Source organism: Botrytis porri (assembly GCF_014898465.1).
Source record: "Botrytis porri strain MUCL 3234 chromosome Unknown BPOR_008, whole genome shotgun sequence".
NCBI lineage: Eukaryota > Fungi > Ascomycota > Leotiomycetes > Helotiales > Sclerotiniaceae > Botrytis > Botrytis porri.
The window spans coordinates 855,749-875,460 of NW_024066082.1; the positions used below are offsets into that span (position 1 = coordinate 855,749).

General features: G+C 43.0%; 7 protein-coding genes across 7 annotated transcripts; 5 read left to right on the forward strand and 2 right to left on the reverse strand.

Moving 5' to 3' along the window:
- Positions 1–1,770: 1,770 nt before the first annotated feature.
- EAF01_006376 (uncharacterized protein) lies at positions 1,771–3,254 on the forward strand (the record flags this gene model as incomplete). The annotated part of the gene is made up of 3 exons (XM_038914630.1): positions 1,771–1,951; positions 2,033–2,277; positions 2,355–3,254. 3 exons carry the CDS (start codon positions 1,771–1,773, stop codon positions 3,252–3,254), a joined length of 1,326 nt encoding a protein of 441 aa, XP_038769585.1.
- A 71-nt stretch (positions 3,255–3,325) lies between these two features.
- On the reverse strand, positions 3,326–3,788 carry EAF01_006377 (uncharacterized protein; the record flags this gene model as incomplete). The annotated part of the gene is made up of 2 exons (XM_038914631.1): positions 3,326–3,425; positions 3,478–3,788. 2 exons carry the CDS (start codon positions 3,786–3,788, stop codon positions 3,326–3,328), a joined length of 411 nt encoding a protein of 136 aa, XP_038769586.1.
- Positions 3,789–4,721: 933 nt separating this feature from the next.
- Positions 4,722–6,320, forward strand: EAF01_006378 (uncharacterized protein; the record flags this gene model as incomplete). Its single annotated transcript, XM_038914632.1, has 2 exons — positions 4,722–5,167; positions 5,219–6,320. The coding sequence occupies 2 exons, from the start codon at positions 4,722–4,724 to the stop codon at positions 6,318–6,320; spliced, it is 1,548 nt and encodes a 515-aa protein (XP_038769587.1).
- Positions 6,321–6,994: 674 nt separating this feature from the next.
- EAF01_006379 (uncharacterized protein) lies at positions 6,995–8,887 on the forward strand. Its single transcript, XM_038914633.1, has 4 exons — positions 6,995–7,420; positions 7,476–8,330; positions 8,386–8,618; positions 8,674–8,887. The coding sequence occupies exons 1-4, from the start codon at positions 7,311–7,313 to the stop codon at positions 8,805–8,807; spliced, it is 1,332 nt and encodes a 443-aa protein (XP_038769588.1). The 5' UTR covers positions 6,995–7,310; the 3' UTR covers positions 8,808–8,887.
- Positions 8,888–10,282: 1,395 nt separating this feature from the next.
- On the forward strand, positions 10,283–14,732 carry EAF01_006380 (uncharacterized protein). The gene is made up of 7 exons (XM_038914634.1): positions 10,283–10,864; positions 10,922–11,191; positions 11,248–12,228; positions 12,278–13,400; positions 13,452–13,653; positions 13,702–14,107; positions 14,160–14,732. Exons 1-7 carry the CDS (start codon positions 10,399–10,401, stop codon positions 14,219–14,221), a joined length of 3,510 nt encoding a protein of 1,169 aa, XP_038769589.1. The 5' UTR covers positions 10,283–10,398; the 3' UTR covers positions 14,222–14,732.
- A 934-nt stretch (positions 14,733–15,666) lies between these two features.
- On the reverse strand, positions 15,667–17,417 carry EAF01_006381 (uncharacterized protein; the record flags this gene model as incomplete). Its single annotated transcript, XM_038914635.1, has 2 exons — positions 15,667–16,921; positions 16,975–17,417. The coding sequence occupies 2 exons, from the start codon at positions 17,415–17,417 to the stop codon at positions 15,667–15,669; spliced, it is 1,698 nt and encodes a 565-aa protein (XP_038769590.1).
- Positions 17,418–17,754: 337 nt separating this feature from the next.
- On the forward strand, positions 17,755–19,605 carry EAF01_006382 (uncharacterized protein; the record flags this gene model as incomplete). Its single annotated transcript, XM_038914636.1, has 4 exons — positions 17,755–17,797; positions 17,848–17,895; positions 17,946–18,031; positions 18,082–19,605. 4 exons carry the CDS (start codon positions 17,755–17,757, stop codon positions 19,603–19,605), a joined length of 1,701 nt encoding a protein of 566 aa, XP_038769591.1.
- Between the last annotated feature and the right edge of the window lie 107 nt (positions 19,606–19,712).

Here is a 19,712-nt window from a genome sequence, read left to right on the forward strand (position 1 = left end):
AAGAAGTAAGCATATAAGCATGAGGTAAAGAGGGAATAGACTAAGCTAGATCATGTGAAAGAGAGAAAAACGGGGTAGAAGTGAATTGTGTGAGGATTCCCACTCATCATACGGTATCTAGTTTCTTGTAAAAAGGCAGTGTAGAAGATTGGGGTGCGGAAGAAGGAGACAAATGAGTTCAGCCAGTCAAACTTTTTCCTTTTTTTTCAGACTGTAAGTGGGGCCATGAGTAAATTGTGAGTATGAGACAATATCCCCTCTACAGCTGATTACGATTTTTAGAGTAGTCTTCTGATTTCAGTATTTTGTGATTGTTAAATGTGTGACACTGGATCAAGCCATTGGGAGGTATAGAGGTGTCACACACAAGACGAGAAAGCTGAAGGAGAAAAAATGAGATAGACGTCAGATTTCAAGGATAGTATAGATGGGAACAAAAATACACTATGGCTTTAGATGTGGAATTCGCACTTCGGTGGCCGTGAAGTTCAGATCGCAAGAGAACGGACGGGAGGGTCTGAAAGTATGACTGTGGCTTAACAATCGAGGTGCTAGATTGCAAGCAAAAAGTTGATGATATCTGAATTTATGAATGATGTCTGATGTTTATGATACAGTACTACCAAACCGACACGACGGCCTGATACTGTAAGATAAATATAAACAATATAAGAAGAGGTATCGATGAGCAGTTGTTCGAACCTCCTTGTCTCGTCTTGGAGAGACTCATATGTAGGATGTATGCAGCACGATGAAGAAACTTGTGTTTACTTGCAGTAGGATGTGGTTTGAATATACAAACTGAGTCGGACTGGAATCTAGGGTGGAGACTGACATAGATACGACTGTAGTTAGTTGGATGAGTATCTGATTTCAGCTTCATTTGACCGAAGCCCAGACGCTTGCCTCGATTTGTATCTCTGATATCCAAAGTAAGGAACAGCACCTATCTCCGCATTACTGGCCCCTCAACGCTCTTTCTATTTTGGCCTTCTTGCACACATAGATGACTAGAAAGGAGAATAATATCACTTGATATAGCATTGATTAGAGGCCAACTCTGGCTACAGGCTACCGTCACTCTGTAGCCTTGAAGCTGGACATTAAGCTCTGATTAATGTGCTACACTCATATCCGTCTAGCACTTGATATCGGGTGAAAAGTTTTGATGACCTCGCACCCTTACAGTAGTACTATCGTTTCTCATTTTTCATCTCGAACGCGGACGCTGGACCATTCGCGATTGAGATTGAAAGGTATACCAAAGCAGAACGAGAAGAGAAACTTCAATAAACTTTCAAAACAAGGGAATACCTGAATCCAGTCTGAAAGGCTCAAATTCGGACAGCTGTGTGTATTTCGTGCAATCTAAAATAGAGGGATTGTTAAAGAGTCAGTCAAACGGGACATTGATGGATCAAAGACGTCGAAACTATCACAAGTCCATTTCTGATGTTGGGAAATACCTAATCATCCAATCACTTGACATCATGAGTGAGAAGTGTAAACAACAAGTACTCATTGTTCATTTCTAGTGACTTCGCTCCACCAAAATACCCCTGTAATCATTGCCAGCATCCACGGAACACTACCGAAAGCTTAATTTTCCAGAGCTACGTAACACTGCGCGCGAATTTCTCACACTCATTGTATCCTCCCATCCAATCTTCTAATTCTTACTCGTTTCTCTCCTTGTATTTACCATTTCTGTCATTCCTTTGCGAATTTCCAATCCAATATTCCGCGGCACACATCTATACTTTTACAACCATGGCTCCCGCCCCGCCAGCTTCGAAAAAGGAGGACAAGGCTACCATTCCCCTAACCGCGAATGTCTACCTCCAGCTCAAACAATTAGCAATGGGCGAACACTGGCTCTCACGCTATGTTCCTGCGCTCATCCTCCTGTTTGAAGCGTTTCTCTGCAGTGCTATAATATATTTCATTCCCTGTATGTTTTTCCTTCTTTCTCTTCTCTTTCTCTTTCTCTCTCATGCCCCCCTCCTTTATCCGTCGTTAACCCTCTCCCCAGATACAGAAATAGACTGGAAAGCCTACATGGAACAAATCAGCCAATACGACTCCGGCGAGCGCGATTACACCAAGATCAAAGGTGGAACCGGTCCATTGGTATACCCTGCCGCACATGTATGGATATACTATGCGTTATGGTGGATTACTGATCATGGACGTGATATACTGGTTGCGCAGCGCATATTTGGGGTTTTGTATCTGGGGACTTTGGGGGTGGTTTTGGCTTGTTACAAGAGAGCTAAGGTAGGGTTCAATAGGTGGATATGAATTTGGGGGACAAGAATGGGAGAACATGAACTGATTTTCGATTTGAAATCTAGGCACCGCATTATATACTTCCAATGCTCGTCCTCTCGAAACGATTACATAGCATATTTGTGCTTCGGCTATTTAATGATGGTTTCGCGGTTTTCTTCCTATGGGTTGCGATCTACTTCTTCCAGCGCCGATTATGGACAATTGGGAGCATGGCATATAGTTGGGGTCTGGGAATTAAGATGTCATTATTACTGGCATTACCCTCTATTGGAATAATGTTATTCTTGACAAAAGGAGTACAAGGAGCACTCAAGCAGGCATGGCTTATGGCACAATTGCAAGTTGTGATTGCACTTTCCTTCCTCCCAACAAATGCAATTGGTTATTTGAGTAGAGCTTTTGAGTTTTCAAGGGTATTCTTTTTTAAATGGACAGTCAATTGGAGATTTTTGGGGGAAGAAAAATTTCTGAGTAAGGAATTTTCTATAACTCTATTGGTAGGACATATCAGTACTTTGGCTCTGTTCGCATTGACTAGATGGCTCAAGCCAGCGGAAAGGCCAATTATGGACTTGATTCGAAGTGCGCTGAGATTGGAGGAACCACTGGGAAAAAGACTGCACGCCTGCTCGCATACGATATCACCAAACTATATCATGACAACCATCCTGACTGCTACCACAATTGGTATGCTCTTCGCACGATCCTTGCACTACCAATTCTATGCCTATCTTGCATGGGTCACCCCCTTCTTACTTTGGCGTAGTGGCATGCACCCAATCCTTCAATATGTTTTATGGGGGGCGCAGGAATGGGCATGGAATGTATACCCAAGTACTAATAGAAGCTCGTTGGTGGTAGTTGGTATTATGTTTATCACCGTGGCGGGTGTATGGTGGGGAACCAGGCTTGATTTTGTTGCACCCAAAGGCCAAGGGGCTGTCGAAAAGAAAGCTTCTTAATCAGGCGTGAGCAAAATTGCTTCTCATCCCAATCCTTTCGGTATCTTGTACAATATCGGATAGTAGTTATATCACTCTTCGTCCGAGTCTGATGGTGGCATTTTGCCTACAGTCGATTCCTCTTCATCCGAATCCTCTATATATGCAGAACTTTTTGGAAATTCCTTGGGCCTGTTGAGATATCAGAAAACCGAGCCGAGTCGTGTAAGATATGAAGACCTACCAGTAAGCTTCCTTTCGCCAAATGTGTTCATCCCGAACGACATTGATAATTTCACCACCGATCTTATTCTCTCTCACATTTGCATCTTTCGTGTCGATCAATACATAACCACCACGTTTGATCCAAATTGTATTACGAAATCGAGAAGGTAATTCGACAAGAATAGTTGAATTGTCAGTGAGAGTGCAAGAATACAAGCTGTTTCCTTCAGCCTTGATAACACGAGCAATCGATTGCGTCTCTGTCAGTGTATCTGGAGGGGTAGAAGTTTCTTCGGCGGCCGCAAAGACATTACGCTTTGGTTTACCCATTATCAAATACAATGTGGTGAAACCTGAATTGATTTTAAGAATTGAGGTTCAAGAAAGTAGTTCTAGGCTTGTCGATTGACTTCTGTGGAAAGTCCAAGGATTCGTGAAATTAAGGTACTTGGGAATAATTTTTCTTTGGCGGGGTTCGGAATTATTATTATCCGTGACCACGTTCTCCATACTGTACTCTGTAGTCCATAGGAAACTTAGCCGAAAACAAGCCCTGACCCTCGAGACACACATACAGTATATAGAAAAAGCTCCAGAAGCTGGAGACATAAATTTATGACTCAAGATCGTATTGGGCAACTCCGCTGAATCTATTCTCGAAGCCCTCCCTATACGTTAAAACTTTTTCAGAATGCTTTCAAGATGCTTACATGAGTGCATGACGTGCATTGTCCGAAGTATTCCCATTTATCCAGATGCATTCCAGAATATATCGAGATCCAATTACGATAATCAAACTCTTATCACGGATCCAAAACCTGTTGAATTTCTCCACATTTGGCGGAGATCCTGCTTGGTATGGGGCTAGTGTTCTCCCCCAACTCCCTAAACCCTTATTTTAAGCCTTTAGCCTTCTCACCGGTCCTGATCTAGTGATTTTAGTGTGCCTCAAGCCGCAAATTTCATAATTAGTATGGCGAATATCATTTTTAGTCTCTAGGGACTACTAGGTAGTTTTCGTCATTAGTAATTACTTCGGATGACCACCAGACCACTCTCCAAACATACATTCAACTGCCTCATCAGTTCAAATACAAATTGTTTGCATATATCATTGAGCTCTCCCTTCCCTTTCTTGATTTTCCTACCATCTGTCACCTCAACCATCGATACATACTAGGTATATACACAATCACATATTCCAAATCACTGTCATATAATCTGATTGCCTTATTTGGCATACATAATTTCATCACAGTCATAATGGCTGCTCATTTCTCTTCAATCTTCGACGTCGTATCGGCCAACAATGAACGTGTTGCTGCTGGTACGACAGCGAACAATGAACCCATTGCCCCCCCTCAGAAATCAGTTACCAGAACATATCACACAGCCCAACAACCTCATGCAATTGAACTCGATAACTTACAATGGGGATCAAATGTCAACCGACCATCTGCATCTGGTAATACCACACCTGGAGCGGAACCTGGATCGGGATGGACAACTCCAGGTTGGCAGAGTTCAACAACCCCAAGCGCTCTGGAGGAGAGTCGACCACAAACTCCAAACAACGAACCGGAATACATCGTTCAAAGCTTCTCCAACCCTCCCAAGAATAGATACAGAATGGCTGCGACCTGTTTGTTGAACTTTGGCAATGGTTTGAGTGATGCTGCAGCTGGACCGTTGATTCCAAAGATGATCATGTATGTGCATCTATTCACAAGAAAATATGACCATTACTGACCAGACTTGAGAGCATATGGCATTCAAGAAAGACTTGTATCTCTCATATTTATCACGCAGGCAATAGGCTATATTTCGGCAGCCTTTTTCATAGATGCTATCAGATCTCGATTTGGAAGAGCCAAATCTATTATGTTTGCTGAAGGCCTCATGGTTATTGGCTATGTGATGATCGTTCCCAATCCTCCATTCCCAGTCGTTGTTCTGGCATTCTTATTCATCGGATTTGGCATGGCAATCAACTTGTCGTTGTCAAACGTTTTCGCGGCCAACCTTGATAATGGTACTAAAATGTTGGGCTTCATGCATGGTTCCTACGGACTTGGGGGTATCATTGCTCCATTGGTAGCTACTGCACTCGTTTCATCTGGCATTTCATGGAGTCGTTACTACTTTATTCCGCTCGGAATGATGGTTGCCAATCTAGTATTTGCCGGATGGGCTTTTTGGGACTACGAGGATCCAAATGAAAAGGTATTGCTCAACTTGACTCAACCAGGGAGCAAACCAAAGTTCAGTGCAAAGAAGGAGTTAGGGGAAATGTTGAAAGCTGCTAAATTACCAGCTGTATTGATTGGAGCCATTTTCATTTTCTCCTATCAAGGTGCGGAAGTTTCTATCTCCGGATGGGTTGTCTACTTCTTGCAACAAGTCAGAGGTGCCAATAACAATGCTGGATATGTTACTTCTGGTTTCTGGGGTGGTATCACAGTCGGTCGTTTCTTGCTATCTCCCATCGGGCACAAGATTGGCGAAAGGAAGTTTGTGGTTATCGTTGTGATTCTATCAGCTGCTTTCGAAGGAATCGTTTGGGGTGTCCCTAATGTCATTGGAGACGCTGTTGCGGTTTCTATCGTCGGTCTCCTTCTCGGCCCCGTCTACCCATGTGCCGCCTACGTCTTCACTCGCATCATCCCTCGCAAATATCAAGTCAGTGGAATGAGTGTCATCAGTGCTCTTGGTAGTTCTGGTGGTGCCATTGCTCCTTTCACTACCGGAGTTTTGGCTCAATCCTTTGGCAATTTCGTCTTGCATCCTATCGCTTTAGGTCTCTTTGTTGTCATGATGCTTTGCTGGTTCTTATTACCAAAGGTGGAGAAGAAAGACGATTAAACATACGGCACAATAGCGTAATGATCGACTTCACGACCAAATTTGGAAATTGGAAATGAAATGTGCTTTGAATTTGATGACTTATCTACATGGATTTTCGGTACTGAGCGGAGGTGCCATGGCGTTTTAAATGATACCTAGACGTTGGGACATGGCCGATATGCGCATGTGGAGGGACCATGGCGTCAATATATGAAAGATCTGCTTTCTGATTTGTATTGAGATTTTTGAAATTTATTGATGGAAATTGTTGTTTGATATTGAAATATCAGAAGCACAGCCAAAAGTTACAGTAATATTTGGCTATGTTATCATAGCTCTTAACAGGGAGAATACAACTTCATCGCCTAGATGCATTGACTTTACATGAACATCAGTGGCTAATTATTCTTAAATTTGGTGTCCTTGGACAGTGCAATGAATTACCTAGTAGGTACATTAGAACGAATACGGACCAGATACAGATCGGATAGTAGTCGGGTCGTCGACGGCTGATAAGGGTGCCGTGGGGTGGTTTAAGTTCCCTAGTCACCCCGCATTTTGCATGTGTTAATTGGTTAATAAAGGTCATAGCTTTGGTTGCGAAGGCACTGAAACCCCCGAAAATTGATGTGAACGGAGCTCGCGGAGGTATGGTTTTGATTGTAAGAGTTCTACAAGCTCCGATGATTATCGAAACGAGTCATGGACTTGTCAATCGCGTTCGCATTGTCAAAATGATGAGAGCTGCTTTCGGAGATTTGGGAATCTGGGGGGATGCATCGCTTGCCAAGCCCACCGGCCCAACAACCGAGGATATCTTAAGCCGAGCTGTTTCCTTTCTCCGTGAACAATAACGACTAAGTTTCACGAATCGCAATTGCCTCTCCTTTAAAATACTTCAGGACTGCTCTTTGACTTACAAAACCTCTTATTGTTTTCTCAGAACTCTTCACAACAAATTTTAACATTTTTCAGTACCCAGTTGACATAGTAAAGGAAGAAAGAACAATGGCCTCAATTGTTAAAGCGTTAGCACCGGTGGTGAGAAGAGCTGGTGCATCTGCGTCTCCTGCAAGACCTGCAATAAGACTTGCTAGACAGAGTAGAATATACCAACAGTATGTGATTTCTCATTTCATTCCCGTCATTCCTACCAGTCTAACATCAGCGCAGCGCCCGTCCTCTTTCCGCCACCTCTCGCCTTCGTTCAGATGCCATCGACATAACCGACATTCCTCCAACTCCTATAACACATCTTTCTGAAATTGAACTGGCTATGTCGGAATCTGTTTCTAAATTTGCGAACGATATCATCGCGCCAAAAGTACGAGACATGGATGAGGCTGAGAGTATGGACCCTGCGGTTGTGGAACAGCTATTTGAACAAGGACTTATGGGAATCGAAATACCTGAAGAGTATGGTGGTGCAGGAATGAACTTTACGGCAGCGATTGTGGGAATTGAGGAACTGGCAAGAGTCGATCCAAGTGTGAGTGTATTGGTGGATGTGCATAATACTTTGGTCAATACTGCGGTTATCAAATATGCGAGCAAGGAGTTGAAGAACAAGTGGTTGCCAAAATTGGCTACGAATACTATTGGATCATTCTGTTTGTCCGAGCCAGTGTCTGGATCCGATGCTTTTGCGCTTGCCACAAAAGCTACCAAAACGGATTCAGGATATACGATTTCTGGAAGCAAGATGTGGATCACCAACTCTATGGAAGCAGAATTCTTTATTGTCTTTGCAAACCTTGATCATAGTAAAGGTTACAAGGGAATCTCCGCTTTCGTTGTCGAGAAGGGAATGAAGGGGTTCTCTATTGCTAAGAAGGAAAAGAAGCTTGGTATCAAAGCTAGCAGCACTTGTGTTCTCAACTTTGATGATGTGGAAATTCCTAGAGAAAATCTCTTGGGGGAAGAGGGACATGGATACAAGTATGCCATTGCTCTACTGAATGAAGGCCGTATTGGAATCGCCGCACAAATGACTGGACTCGCTTTGGGAGCATTCGAAAACGCTACTAAGTAAGTATGATTAGTATTTTCTGAGGCGTTCTCAAAGACTAATCAATTTCAACAGATACGTATGGAATGACCGAAAGCAATTCGGACAATTAGTTGGGGATTTCCAGGGTATGCAACATCAAATCGCACAATCTTATACAGAAATTGCCGCCGCTCGCGCTTTAGTCTACAACGCTGCTCGCAAGAAGGAAGCGGGTGAGAACTTTGTTCAAGATGCAGCTATGGCTAAGCTTTTTGCTTCGCAAGTCGCCCAACGTGTGAGTGGATTGGCGGTTCAATGGATGGGTGGTAAGTTAAATATTTCACGTTTATGGTTCTGACTCCATACTAAATTTTATCATAGGAATGGGATTTGTTCGTGAAGGAATTGCGGAGAAGATGTGGAGAGATTCGATGATTGGTTCTATTTACGAGGGGACGAGCAATATCCAATTGACAACGATAGCAAAGTTACTGAAGCAACAATATAAGTCTTAAGAAATAGATAGAAAGCTAGAGAGATAATTGATACCAATTTAGAAGTATGGAGCGAAAGCTCGCTCTGATTAATCGCCCCGTTTTGCCTCGAGTCTGATATCTCTGTATGGTTACATTTCTCGATTTCTTTTTGATATTATGATATAGACACTGAGTGGCATTCATTACCTATCTCCCGTTTGTATGAACCGTCGTGTTCCTACAAAGCTTAACCCCTGAACTAGGTAGAATGACGATGATTACCCTAGATTCTCTAAATTCCCTAAATTGATAGGAGTAGTGGCACGGACACCACCCGTTGAACTTTCCCCTCTTGTTTGCGGATGGATAGGATAGGATGGTATGATATTCTTCTGGGCAGGTATGACTTGAGAGGATTGATCAGCTATTGATGAGGAAAGATTATGCAGAATATTCATGTGCGTCAGTGTTGTTTAGATTCATATGATCATTACAGTTATATGTAGGTAGTTGCAGATAGCAGCTGGCCTTCATGATACATAGAAGCCGGAGTGGTTTGATATGATTGATATTCACGTACTAGATACATACCGGTAGGTAGTCAGTCAGCTCTATCTGTTCACCTATTGTAACTTGTAACTCGTGATGACAATCTACACCGCATTCTTTGAAAATTGAGAGCCTACAGAGACTTATTATTATGGAGGTCCTTTATTGAATGTGTTCAACGATTCTCCCTCACGAATCAAAAAAAATCAAACAGGTTTGAGAGATCAACAAACTCTGGATGAAAGCTATATCGGTATTCAAGCATCGATATCATTTCGGCATAAAGTAACTTTTCTTTATCCTTCCTGCCGACCCCGTCATCAACCAATCTAGCATATATATGGTGGCTGAGCAAAATAAACAAAGTAATGCACTCACTTCCAAGGTTTGATATCGATACTACCCGAAGTACAGAAGGTCGGACAAGTCTAAGAGTATTCGGTACCTATCAAAGACAGAGGTAACAGGGTGATTGGGGGAAACTTAAAGTTCCAACTAAAGTTAATTGATATCAACAAACATCTCCATCTCCATCTCCGTCTCCATCTCCATCTCCATCTCCATCCACAGCTTTCAACCCTTTCTTCATATCAATACCGGTGCTATCAAATACATGCCACCATCCTACCATCATACATACACTCAGCTCTCCAATCAGATCACCATACATATCTCGAAACACCATATGAAAAGAGCTCTTGGGGGATTGAAACACGCAAGAAGGAGCAAGATAAATATAAAGACATAAAAAAAAACAAGCTCTTTTCATGCACAAGCCAATTCAAAACATAAGAGCTTTCAGATCCTAAGCTTTGTATTTATCTATCTCTTACATACCGGTACTTCCACCCCTTCTTTGCCTTGCCAAGATTACTTTTTTCCAACAGCAACATCGGGCGTCAACAAACAAATCCCAGCCCATGCCCGGATAGTAAAACCCCACCTACTCCATCTCCACCTCGACCATCACAAACCTTACCATATTAAAAATCGGGCAAACGTTGAAACTCTTCGCCCAGAATTCATTATTCCCATCTACGCAAAGTTGTTTTGAAGAACGGCAGAGGACCAAGCCGTCATCATGAATAGCAACGATGAGGAGGCTCTTAGCTCCGTCTACAAAAAGATCCAGCGCGAACGTGCTCTCCTCAATGCCGCGAATCAAATGAGGCAGCAGACTCAGAATGAGCAAGTTAGAGCCAGGATAGATATTCAAATGCGCGACGGTCGTCGAAATATTTCATACCTAGAGGAGCGCATGAAAGAATTACAGCTACGAACAGAAGGTCGAACGGGTAGTGCGGGGAGTAGTGCTGGTCGCCCGCCCAGTAGCGGTCTGCGTGATGATAGAGCCGCTCCGCCGCCAACCCCGCCGCCCAAGGATGCTAGAGGAAACCCCATTGAGACGGGGGATCAAGCCGGATATGGTGATCAGGAATATAGTCAGATTGGCGGTCATGGTGATATGATGCCACCGAGAAATCCTTTTGCGCCTCCTGCACCAGGTTCTGGCATGCCTAGATCACGTCCTAATTATACCAAGCTTGGTAAGTTGCTTTTATATATTCTATCATGGATGGACAAATATTGACTTTGCAATTCAGATCTTATCAAGTATGATACCCCTTATCTAGGACCCCGCATTCAACTCATGCTTTCACAATTGGAGTTTAAGCTTAACGTCGAGAAACAATATTTGAAGGGTATCGAGAAGATGGTTCAATTATATCAAATGGAGGGTGATAGGAAGAGCAAAGCGGATGCTGCCGCTCGCCGAGTTGAAAGCAATCAAAAGATTCAAATCCTCAAACAGGCTTTGAAAGGTTACGAAGATTTACATATAGATATGGAGAGCTCAGCGGATGCTCCAGATGGTAGGATCTCAGATATGTCTTCGGCTAACCTCATAAGCTAACAGAGTTCTCTACAGATGACAGTATCAATACCCCTAATATGCGAAAGCCTCTAACAGGTCAACTTGTCCTCCGCATTCAAGCAGTTAAGGACGTTGATCATGCAACTACTAGTAGATTTACGAGAGGACCGGAAACTTCGATCGCCGTGAAGGTTGAGGATAATGTCGTTGCACGAACGAAAAATACCCGAACTGATAAATGGGAGAATGAAATTCATAACATTTATGTGGACAAGGCAAACGAGATTGAACTTACGGTTTACGACAAAGCTGGCGATCAAGCATTGCCTATTGGTTTATTGTGGGTCAGAATATCTGACATTGTCGAAGAAATGAGAAGGAAGAGAATCGAGGCCGAGATCAATAACTCCGGGTGGGTTTCTGCGGACCGCATGGCTAGTGGTGGCGCCCCACCAGCACAATTTCCAATGACTGGCGCAAGTCAATTTGGACCGCCGCCAGGTAGCGCGGGAACTGGAGCACAACCAGCTGGAGGAAATGAGTTTGGAGGGCCGGGAAATACAGTAGTAGCACCACAACCGATCGATGCGTGGTTTGCCCTTGAACCTAGCGGTGCCGTGAATCTTAACATCTCGTTTACGAAACAGACTAAAGATCGAAGACCATTTGACCTTGCCCTTGGTCGAAAAGGTGCCATTCGTCAAAGAAAGGAAGAAGTCCACGAGATGTATGGGCACAAGTTCATTTCGCAACAGTTTTACAACATCATGCGATGTGCACTCTGTGGAGACTTCCTTACATATACTGCTGGTATGCAGTGTGAGGACTGCAAATATACTTGTCATACGAAGTGTTTCTCACAAGTCGTTACGAAATGTATTAGCAAATCCAATGCGGAAACCGATCCAGACGAGGAAAAGATCAATCATCGTATACCACATCGTTTCGAGAAGTTCAACAATATGAGCGCCAACTGGTGTTGCCATTGTGGATACGTTTTACCATTCGGAAGGAAGAATTGTCGCAAGTGCACAGGTAAATACTTTTACTCCAATTCGAAATCACGCTTAGCTAACAATACTAGAATGTGCCCTTACATGCCATGCACACTGTGTACATCTTGTTCCAGATTTCTGTGGTATGTCCATGGCGGTCGCAAACGTCATTCTTGATGGCATTAGAACCCAAAAACGTCGAATAACGGCACCTGTTCCCATGAGCGAGAAAACTTTGAGAGGAAACAAGCCAGAAACGGGAGGAACACCGACTGATCGTAACTCTTATGGATCACCTGAATCTACACGACCTCCCAGAACAGAATCTTTTGGGGCACCCAAATCTAGCGAAGCTACTCAAGCCGCCCAGGCAATGTATACACCAGGTACCACTTCACCACAGCAACGACCAGCAGGACCTGATCGAACATCCACATCATCAAGTGCTACAACTGCCGCTACTGCAGCAACTGTTGCAATGGGGGGTAGGCAACCGATACCTCCAAGAGACCAATATTCCCGAGCTTCTACAGATTACACTCAACAAGTTGGAGCTCAACGAGGCTCGGCTGGCAATGCACAAACACCCGATAAGCATTCTGAGGTTAGTCCATATGGTGCAAATCCCTCGGCACAAATGCCTACACAGCCAGCTTATAACCCTGCCGCATATGCAAATGTTGACAGTGGTTATTCTCAGCCAATGCCCCAATTACAACATTCGCCACTCCCACCTCCTCCATCTGCAACAATGTTTGCGCCTCCATCACAAGGACCTCCTCCAGAGATTCCAATATCTGCACAACCTGGTTCTCAACAAGTCGTACCTCAAGGGCAACAACGAAAGCAAGTTCCCGCAGCAAACGAACCAGGTACTGGACGTCGTATTGGTCTTGATCATTTCAACTTTCTTGCGGTTTTGGGTAAGGGTAATTTCGGTAAGGTCATGCTTGCTGAGACTAAGCAAACCAAGCAACTTTATGCCATTAAGGTTTTGAAAAAGGAGTTTATCATTGAGAATGATGAAGTCGAAAGTACTAGGTCTGAGAAGAGAGTGTTCTTGATCGCAAACAAGGAACGTCATCCTTTCTTGCTGACTCTCCATGCCTGTTTTCAAACAGAAACCAGAGTATATTTCGTTATGGAGTACATCAGTGGTGGTGATCTTATGTTGCATATCCAGCGAGGACAATTCGGAACTAAGCGTGCACAGTAAGTCATCTGTTATCTTTTCTTTTTAGAACCCTCTATTGACAATCATAGATTTTATGCTGCTGAGGTCTGCTTGGCTTTGAAATACTTCCACGAGAATGGTGTTATTTATCGTGATTTGAAGTTGGACAATATTTTATTGACACTCGATGGTCACATCAAAATTGCTGATTATGGTCTCTGTAAGGAAGAGATGTGGTATGGTTCGACTACGAGCACTTTCTGTGGTACTCCTGAATTCATGGCTCCAGAGGTAAGTTTTTCCCATGGCTAATATTGTACAAGGCTAACTATGGATCAGATTCTGCTAGATAAAAAATACGGCCGAGCAGTCGATTGGTGGGCATTTGGTGTTCTCATTTACCAAATGCTTCTCCAACAATCACCCTTCAGAGGAGAGGATGAAGATGAGATTTACGATGCCATTCTTGCGGATGAACCTTTATACCCAATCCACATGCCCCGTGATTCAGTATCGATATTACAAAAATTATTGACACGTGAACCCGAACAAAGATTAGGAAGTGGACCGACTGATGCACAAGAGATTATGAGTCAACCATTCTTCAGAAGCATTAATTGGGATGATGTTTACCACAAGCGAATTGCACCACCTTTCCAACCTTCCATCACCAACGCTACCGATACTAGCAATTTCGATTCTGAATTCACCAGTGTCACACCTGTTTTGACACCAGTGCAGTCTGGTACGTTTACTTTGTATCTTTATGGAAAACTTTTGACTAATTATGTCTACAGTTTTGTCTCAGGCTATGCAAGAAGAGTTCCGCGGTTTCTCTTACTCTGCTGATTTTGTTTGAGCGGATCGACTACCTTAGCCATTGATTTTCTTGTCGCCATAGACACTCTGAAATTCACATATTTTGGTAAGGGGCTGGGCTTTCTCTAAACCAAATCATGCCAGGTATAGGACCTACATTAGGAAAGTCTTGGGATGGACTTGGCACATGTTTAGCGGAGGAGAGGGGGAATCAATAGAGAGGAGTGAGGGGGTGAGGGAGTAGAGAGAAGTAAAAGGTGATTAGTTTGGATGAATGGATAACTATGGTGGGTGGATGAATAATGGTATGAAAGACAGTGAACGCATCGATAATGAACCATTGATAATGAATGAATTAATGGATGGATTGCATGATATCTGACGATTGATTGGTTGATTCGATTGAAAGTGTTGTATGTGAGTTTGTGATGGGGCGAATGCTTGAGTATGAGTATGTCGATGAGAATGAAATTGAGAGCTGAAGAGAAAATAGGGGTGGATGTAGATGTGGAAGGGATGAATTAAACTAAGATGCACAGGCAACAAAAAACATTACAATAGATAATTATGGATGGATTCAATTCGATTCGATTCACTGATTCACTTATTCACTGATTCACTTATTCACTTATTCACTTATTCACTTATTCACTTATTTTATGTCATTTTTTATCATTTTCTTGACTTTGTTGTGTGAGTGTGAGTGTGAGTGTGTGTGAGTATATATTTGGGAATTGAGAAATTTTTATTCTTCTTCTTGTTGTTGTTGTGAAAATGAAAGAGGTTGATGGAGTTGATGAGAGTGATGAGAATCATGACATTTGATTGGAGTTATGGAATTAGGGGGAGGCGGGGGGGGGTAAATGTGCTGTGATATGATATGACGTGAAATTGTCATTTCATTTAAATTCTAGGCAAGAAATCAGTCTTCGAGAAGAGAGGGTGGGGATTTGGAAAAATAGATCAAATGATGATTAGGGGGGGTTCGCTTGAGAGTTGAAGAGTTGAGGAGGGAAGGGGAAGGGGAAGGGGAGGGGGAGGGGATATAGAAATCGTGTTTTCTGGATTCGGAGAGGAGATGAGAATGTGAAATTATGAGGAGGGTAGATGTAAGGATATAAGGATATTCCTATCACCAGTCACAAAAATGCTATTCCACATTTGGAGTAGGTATATTATCTAAGGAGTTCAACTAGGTTAGGGAAAATAAAATGCACTTTTAGAGATTATGCTTGTATCTTTTTTATTTCTTCATTTCTTTTTTTCTTACTTGCACCACCTATATCGAGAAGCAGCTAAACGCTCTAAACCTAGTCAGGAAAACAACTTATACTAAGCGCTTTCTCGCTATCTAGTCATTGAACTCAGGTTGAGATATTCATCTTGATCATCATTCATCCATCATATTTCTTTCATTCCTCCATCCATGCCTTCAATCTTTTCATTGTCTCTAAACTCCTCAAACCCATCCCTACGCAAAATAATCTAATAACTTCTTCCGTACATGCAGTATTTCTCTGCCAAAACTCCACACTCTGGGTTCAAACATTTGGTTTCACCCTTGACGAGACCTTCAGGTTGCTCAAATGGAATGCACAAACTCTTCATTCCCATTGTTGGTACCTTATTTCCATCAGGCCCAACTTCTTCACTAGCACCTCCCTTGGTCAAGTCCTTAATCTTATCTTCGCACTTCTCGCCCAAGCAGGATGGAATAAGAACAACATTCTTGGCATCAAGTGCAGGGACAACTTCGCTCCAGTTGTTGATGACCAGTCTGTGAGCTTTGAATGCTGCTTCGGCCTTTGTGTAAAGAGAGCTTTGGATGGTTTCGAGGAGAGAGGGCACTTCAGTTGAGAGGTTTGCGATCGCAATTGTGCCCTTCTCACCGGTATCACGACGGGCGTAGGAGACAACTTCTTGGGCAGCATCTCTTGGGCCATATTCGAGACGGAGAGGAACACCCTTTAATTCCCAATCGTTAAATTTCCAAGCTGGAGTATATCCATCACGGATATCATAATCGGCGCGAACACCAGCTTTCTTGAGAGTATCCTTAATGTTTTGTAGTTCGTCGTACCTCTTGGCCTTTTCTTCAGGGGTAGTTTTATTTGTAATACCGACTGGGACGATAATGGCTTGAAGTTTTGCGATACGGGGTGGGAGAACAAGTCCTTTGTCATCACCGTGAATCATGACCATAACACCGATAACACGAGTAGAAAGACCCCAAGAGTTTTGCCAGACGTGAAGATGGCCAGCCTTTTCTCCGTTCTTTGGGGTTGGATCCTCGACAGTAATATCGAACATCTTACTGAAGTTTTGACCAAGGCAGTGAGAAGTAGCACCTTGAATACCACGTCCATTAGAGGGAATATAACCTTCGACTGTTGTAGTATAGTATCCTCCTGCGAACTTTTCTTTCTCGGTTTTGCGACCACGGACAACTGGAACTGCCAATAATTGTTCATAAACACCAGCATAAAATTCGAGAATCTGAAGAACTTCCTCCCCAGCGAGTTCTTCTGTAAGATGTGCGGTATGTCCTTCCTGCCATAAGAATTCTCTAGCTCTCAAGAATGGAGTTGTTTGTTTGGCTTCCCAACGAACGACACTGTTCCACTGGTTCAATCGTAAAGGAAGGTCGCGATGACTTCGGATCCATTTTGAGTAGTATGGGTACATAACAGCTTCTGAGGTAGGACGGACTGCAACAGGAACTTCGAGATCTTTATCACCACTTTATCACAATTAGTATAGCGGGGTAAGAGAGAATAGGATGGTGAAACTTACGCTTTAGTAACCCAAGCAAGCTCAGGAGCAAAACCCTCAACGTGATCCTTCTCTTTCTCCAATGACTTTGAAGACAAGAACATGGGGAAACTAGCCTCCTCTACATCAAGTGTCTCGATTTTTGCTTGAAACCAATTTCGAATTTGGTTCCAGATAAACATAGATTGAGGACGTAAAATAAAGAAACCGGAGATTTCATTATAGTACTCGATCATCTCCGCCTTCAAAACAACCTCTTGATACCATTGTGAGAAGTCTTCAGATTTCTTGACTGTAATACCAATAATATCATCTGTTTTCTTACCCCCCACTACAGGAAGCGCAGCATTCTTAGCAGCTTTCGCGGCTTTATCTGCAGCCATTTTTGCTTCCTTGGCGGCTTTTTTCAAGGCACTTTTAGATGGCCCTTCTTGCGCAACTTCTGGAGTATTGGAGTCCGCCATGGCTGTGTTGGTTGTTGGTGGTGAAAGTGTGAAGGCAGAGAGTTACTTTTGTTTATTTAATCGAGTGACTGATTCATTTGACTCCCTTCAACTATTCCCCCGCCCTAAAATTTAAGCGACAAGGATTTAATCAGGCTTGCGATTTATTAGTGGACTTTCCCCTGGCCTGGTCAGCCCCACTAAGTACTTCGACGAGGCTGAGCTCTTGCCTTAATTTTCAAGGCCAAATGCTTAAAAATATTAGCGTGGGAAAGCTCTCGCGTCCCTTTTCTCTCTCGCGACGACGAAGAAGAAATATTACCAGAAGAGTTTCCGCCATTTTAAGAATATCAACAATATGGGGTCCCTTTTTGAACAACCTAGAAATGCTGGAACTTTGTGTATGTTTGCACTTGGAAATTTTGCTGGTAAAAATGCTAATAACATGTAGTCCTCGGCGGCCAAAAGATCAGTGGACAAGATATTCGAGATCAAAATGGTATGAGCCAAAATATTTACGAATAAGATATGAACTAACCTTGTTCATAGTTCTTGCAACCCAGGCTATTGCCAATGTTGTCAAAAGTTCATTTGGTCCAAGTGGTTTGGACAAAATGATGGTAGATGATATAGGAGTATGCTTGTCCACTCCAAAAGAACCCCACCATATACTAATTTCAGGCAGGACGTTACAGTCACAAACGATGGCGCAACTATTCTGAGTTTATTAGATGTCGAACATCCAGCAGGCAAGATCTTGGTCGACTTGGCACAGCAACAAGATAAAGAAGTTGGAGATGGAACAACATCTGTGGTTATTATTGCAGCAGAGCTTCTTCGAAGAGCCAACGAACTTATGAAGAACCGTATACATCCTACCACAATCATCACTGGTTACCGTTTAGCACTCCGTGAAGCTGTCAAGTACATGCACGAGAACATCAGTGTGAAGGTGGACCAGTTGGGTCGGGACTCTTTAATCAGCATCGCCAAAACTTCCATGTCGAGTAAGATTATTGGATCTGATTCTGATTTCTTTGCAAACATGGTTGTAGATGCTATGCAGGCAGTTAAATCAACAAATACTCGACAGGAAGTTAAATACCCAGTCAAGGCTGTCAACATCTTAAAAGCACACGGTAAAGGGGCTTTGGAGTCTATTTTGGTCAAGGGTTATGCTTTGAACTGCACGGTTGCATCACAAGCAATGAAGACCAGAATTACGGATGCCAAGATTGCCATTTTAGATATCAACTTACAGAAGGAGAGAATGAAGCTCGGTGTCAACATTACGATCGACGATCCAACACAATTAGAAGAAATCCGAAAGAGAGAAGCTGGTATTGTTATGGACCGAATTGATATGATCCTCAAGGCTGGAGCAAATGTGGTTATGACGACAAAGGGTATTGACGACATGTGCCTGAAACTCTTCATTGAGAAGGGCGCCATGGCTGTTCGAAGATGTAAGAAGGAGGACTTGAGAAGAATAGCAAAGGCAACCGGCGCTACCTTGATCAGCTCATTGTCTGATTTGAACGGTGATGAGAAATTCGAAGCATCTTCATTAGGACATGCTGAAGAAGTTGTTCAGGAGAGAATTTCCGACGATGAATGTATTTTGGTTAAGGGTACCAAAGTTCACACCTCTGCATCCATCATTCTTAGAGGACCCAACGATTATCAACTCGACGAGATGGAGAGATCCGTTCACGATTCTCTATGCGCTGTTAAGCGAACCTTAGAGAGCGGAAGTATCGTTCCAGGAGGTGGTGCGTGTGAGACTGCACTCCACATCTATTTGGAAGAATTTGCCGGTACCGTTGGCTCAAGAGAGCAACTTGCCATTGGCGAATTTGCTCAAGCTCTCCTCGTTATCCCAAAAACCCTCGCTGTCAATGCCGCTAAAGACTCATCTGAATTGGTTGCGCAGCTCCGTTCCCGACACGCTCTATCGCAACGTATTAAGGATGGCGATGCTAACGAGGACGAAAAGACTATTGCCAAGAAGAAGAACTACAAGAACTACGGGTTGGATTTGTTGAAGGGTAAAGTAGTGGATGAGATTAAGGCTGGTGTTTTGGAGCCAAGTATGAGCAAGATTCGACAATTGAAATCGGCGGTTGAAGCTTGTATTTCCATCATGAGGATAGATACCTTGATTAAGCTGGATCCGGAACAGAGAGAGGATGATGGACATGGACATTGATGATTGATGGCTTTTAGATGAAGAAATGACCTACATATGAAGGAGATGTAATATTACGGGATATGATAATGTGAATCAAAAGAAAGCATTTACCTGTAACTCGTCTA

Excerpts from the sequence above, each read along its gene's own strand:
- EAF01_006379 (XM_038914633.1), top strand. The coding sequence starts at position 7,311 with ATGGCCTCAATTGTTAAAGCGTTAGCACCGGTGGTGAGAAGAGCTGGT. Across the intron at positions 7,421-7,475 it reads CAGAGTAGAATATACCAACA|CGCCCGTCCTCTTTCCGCCA; the intron begins GTATGTGATTTC and ends ACATCAGCGCAG. Across the intron at positions 8,331-8,385 it reads GCATTCGAAAACGCTACTAA|ATACGTATGGAATGACCGAA; the intron begins GTAAGTATGATT and ends CAATTTCAACAG.
- EAF01_006380 (XM_038914634.1), top strand. The coding sequence starts at position 10,399 with ATGAATAGCAACGATGAGGAGGCTCTTAGCTCCGTCTACAAAAAGATC. Across the intron at positions 12,229-12,277 it reads GAATTGTCGCAAGTGCACAG|AATGTGCCCTTACATGCCAT; the intron begins GTAAATACTTTT and ends TAACAATACTAG. Across the intron at positions 13,401-13,451 it reads TTCGGAACTAAGCGTGCACA|ATTTTATGCTGCTGAGGTCT; the intron begins GTAAGTCATCTG and ends TGACAATCATAG.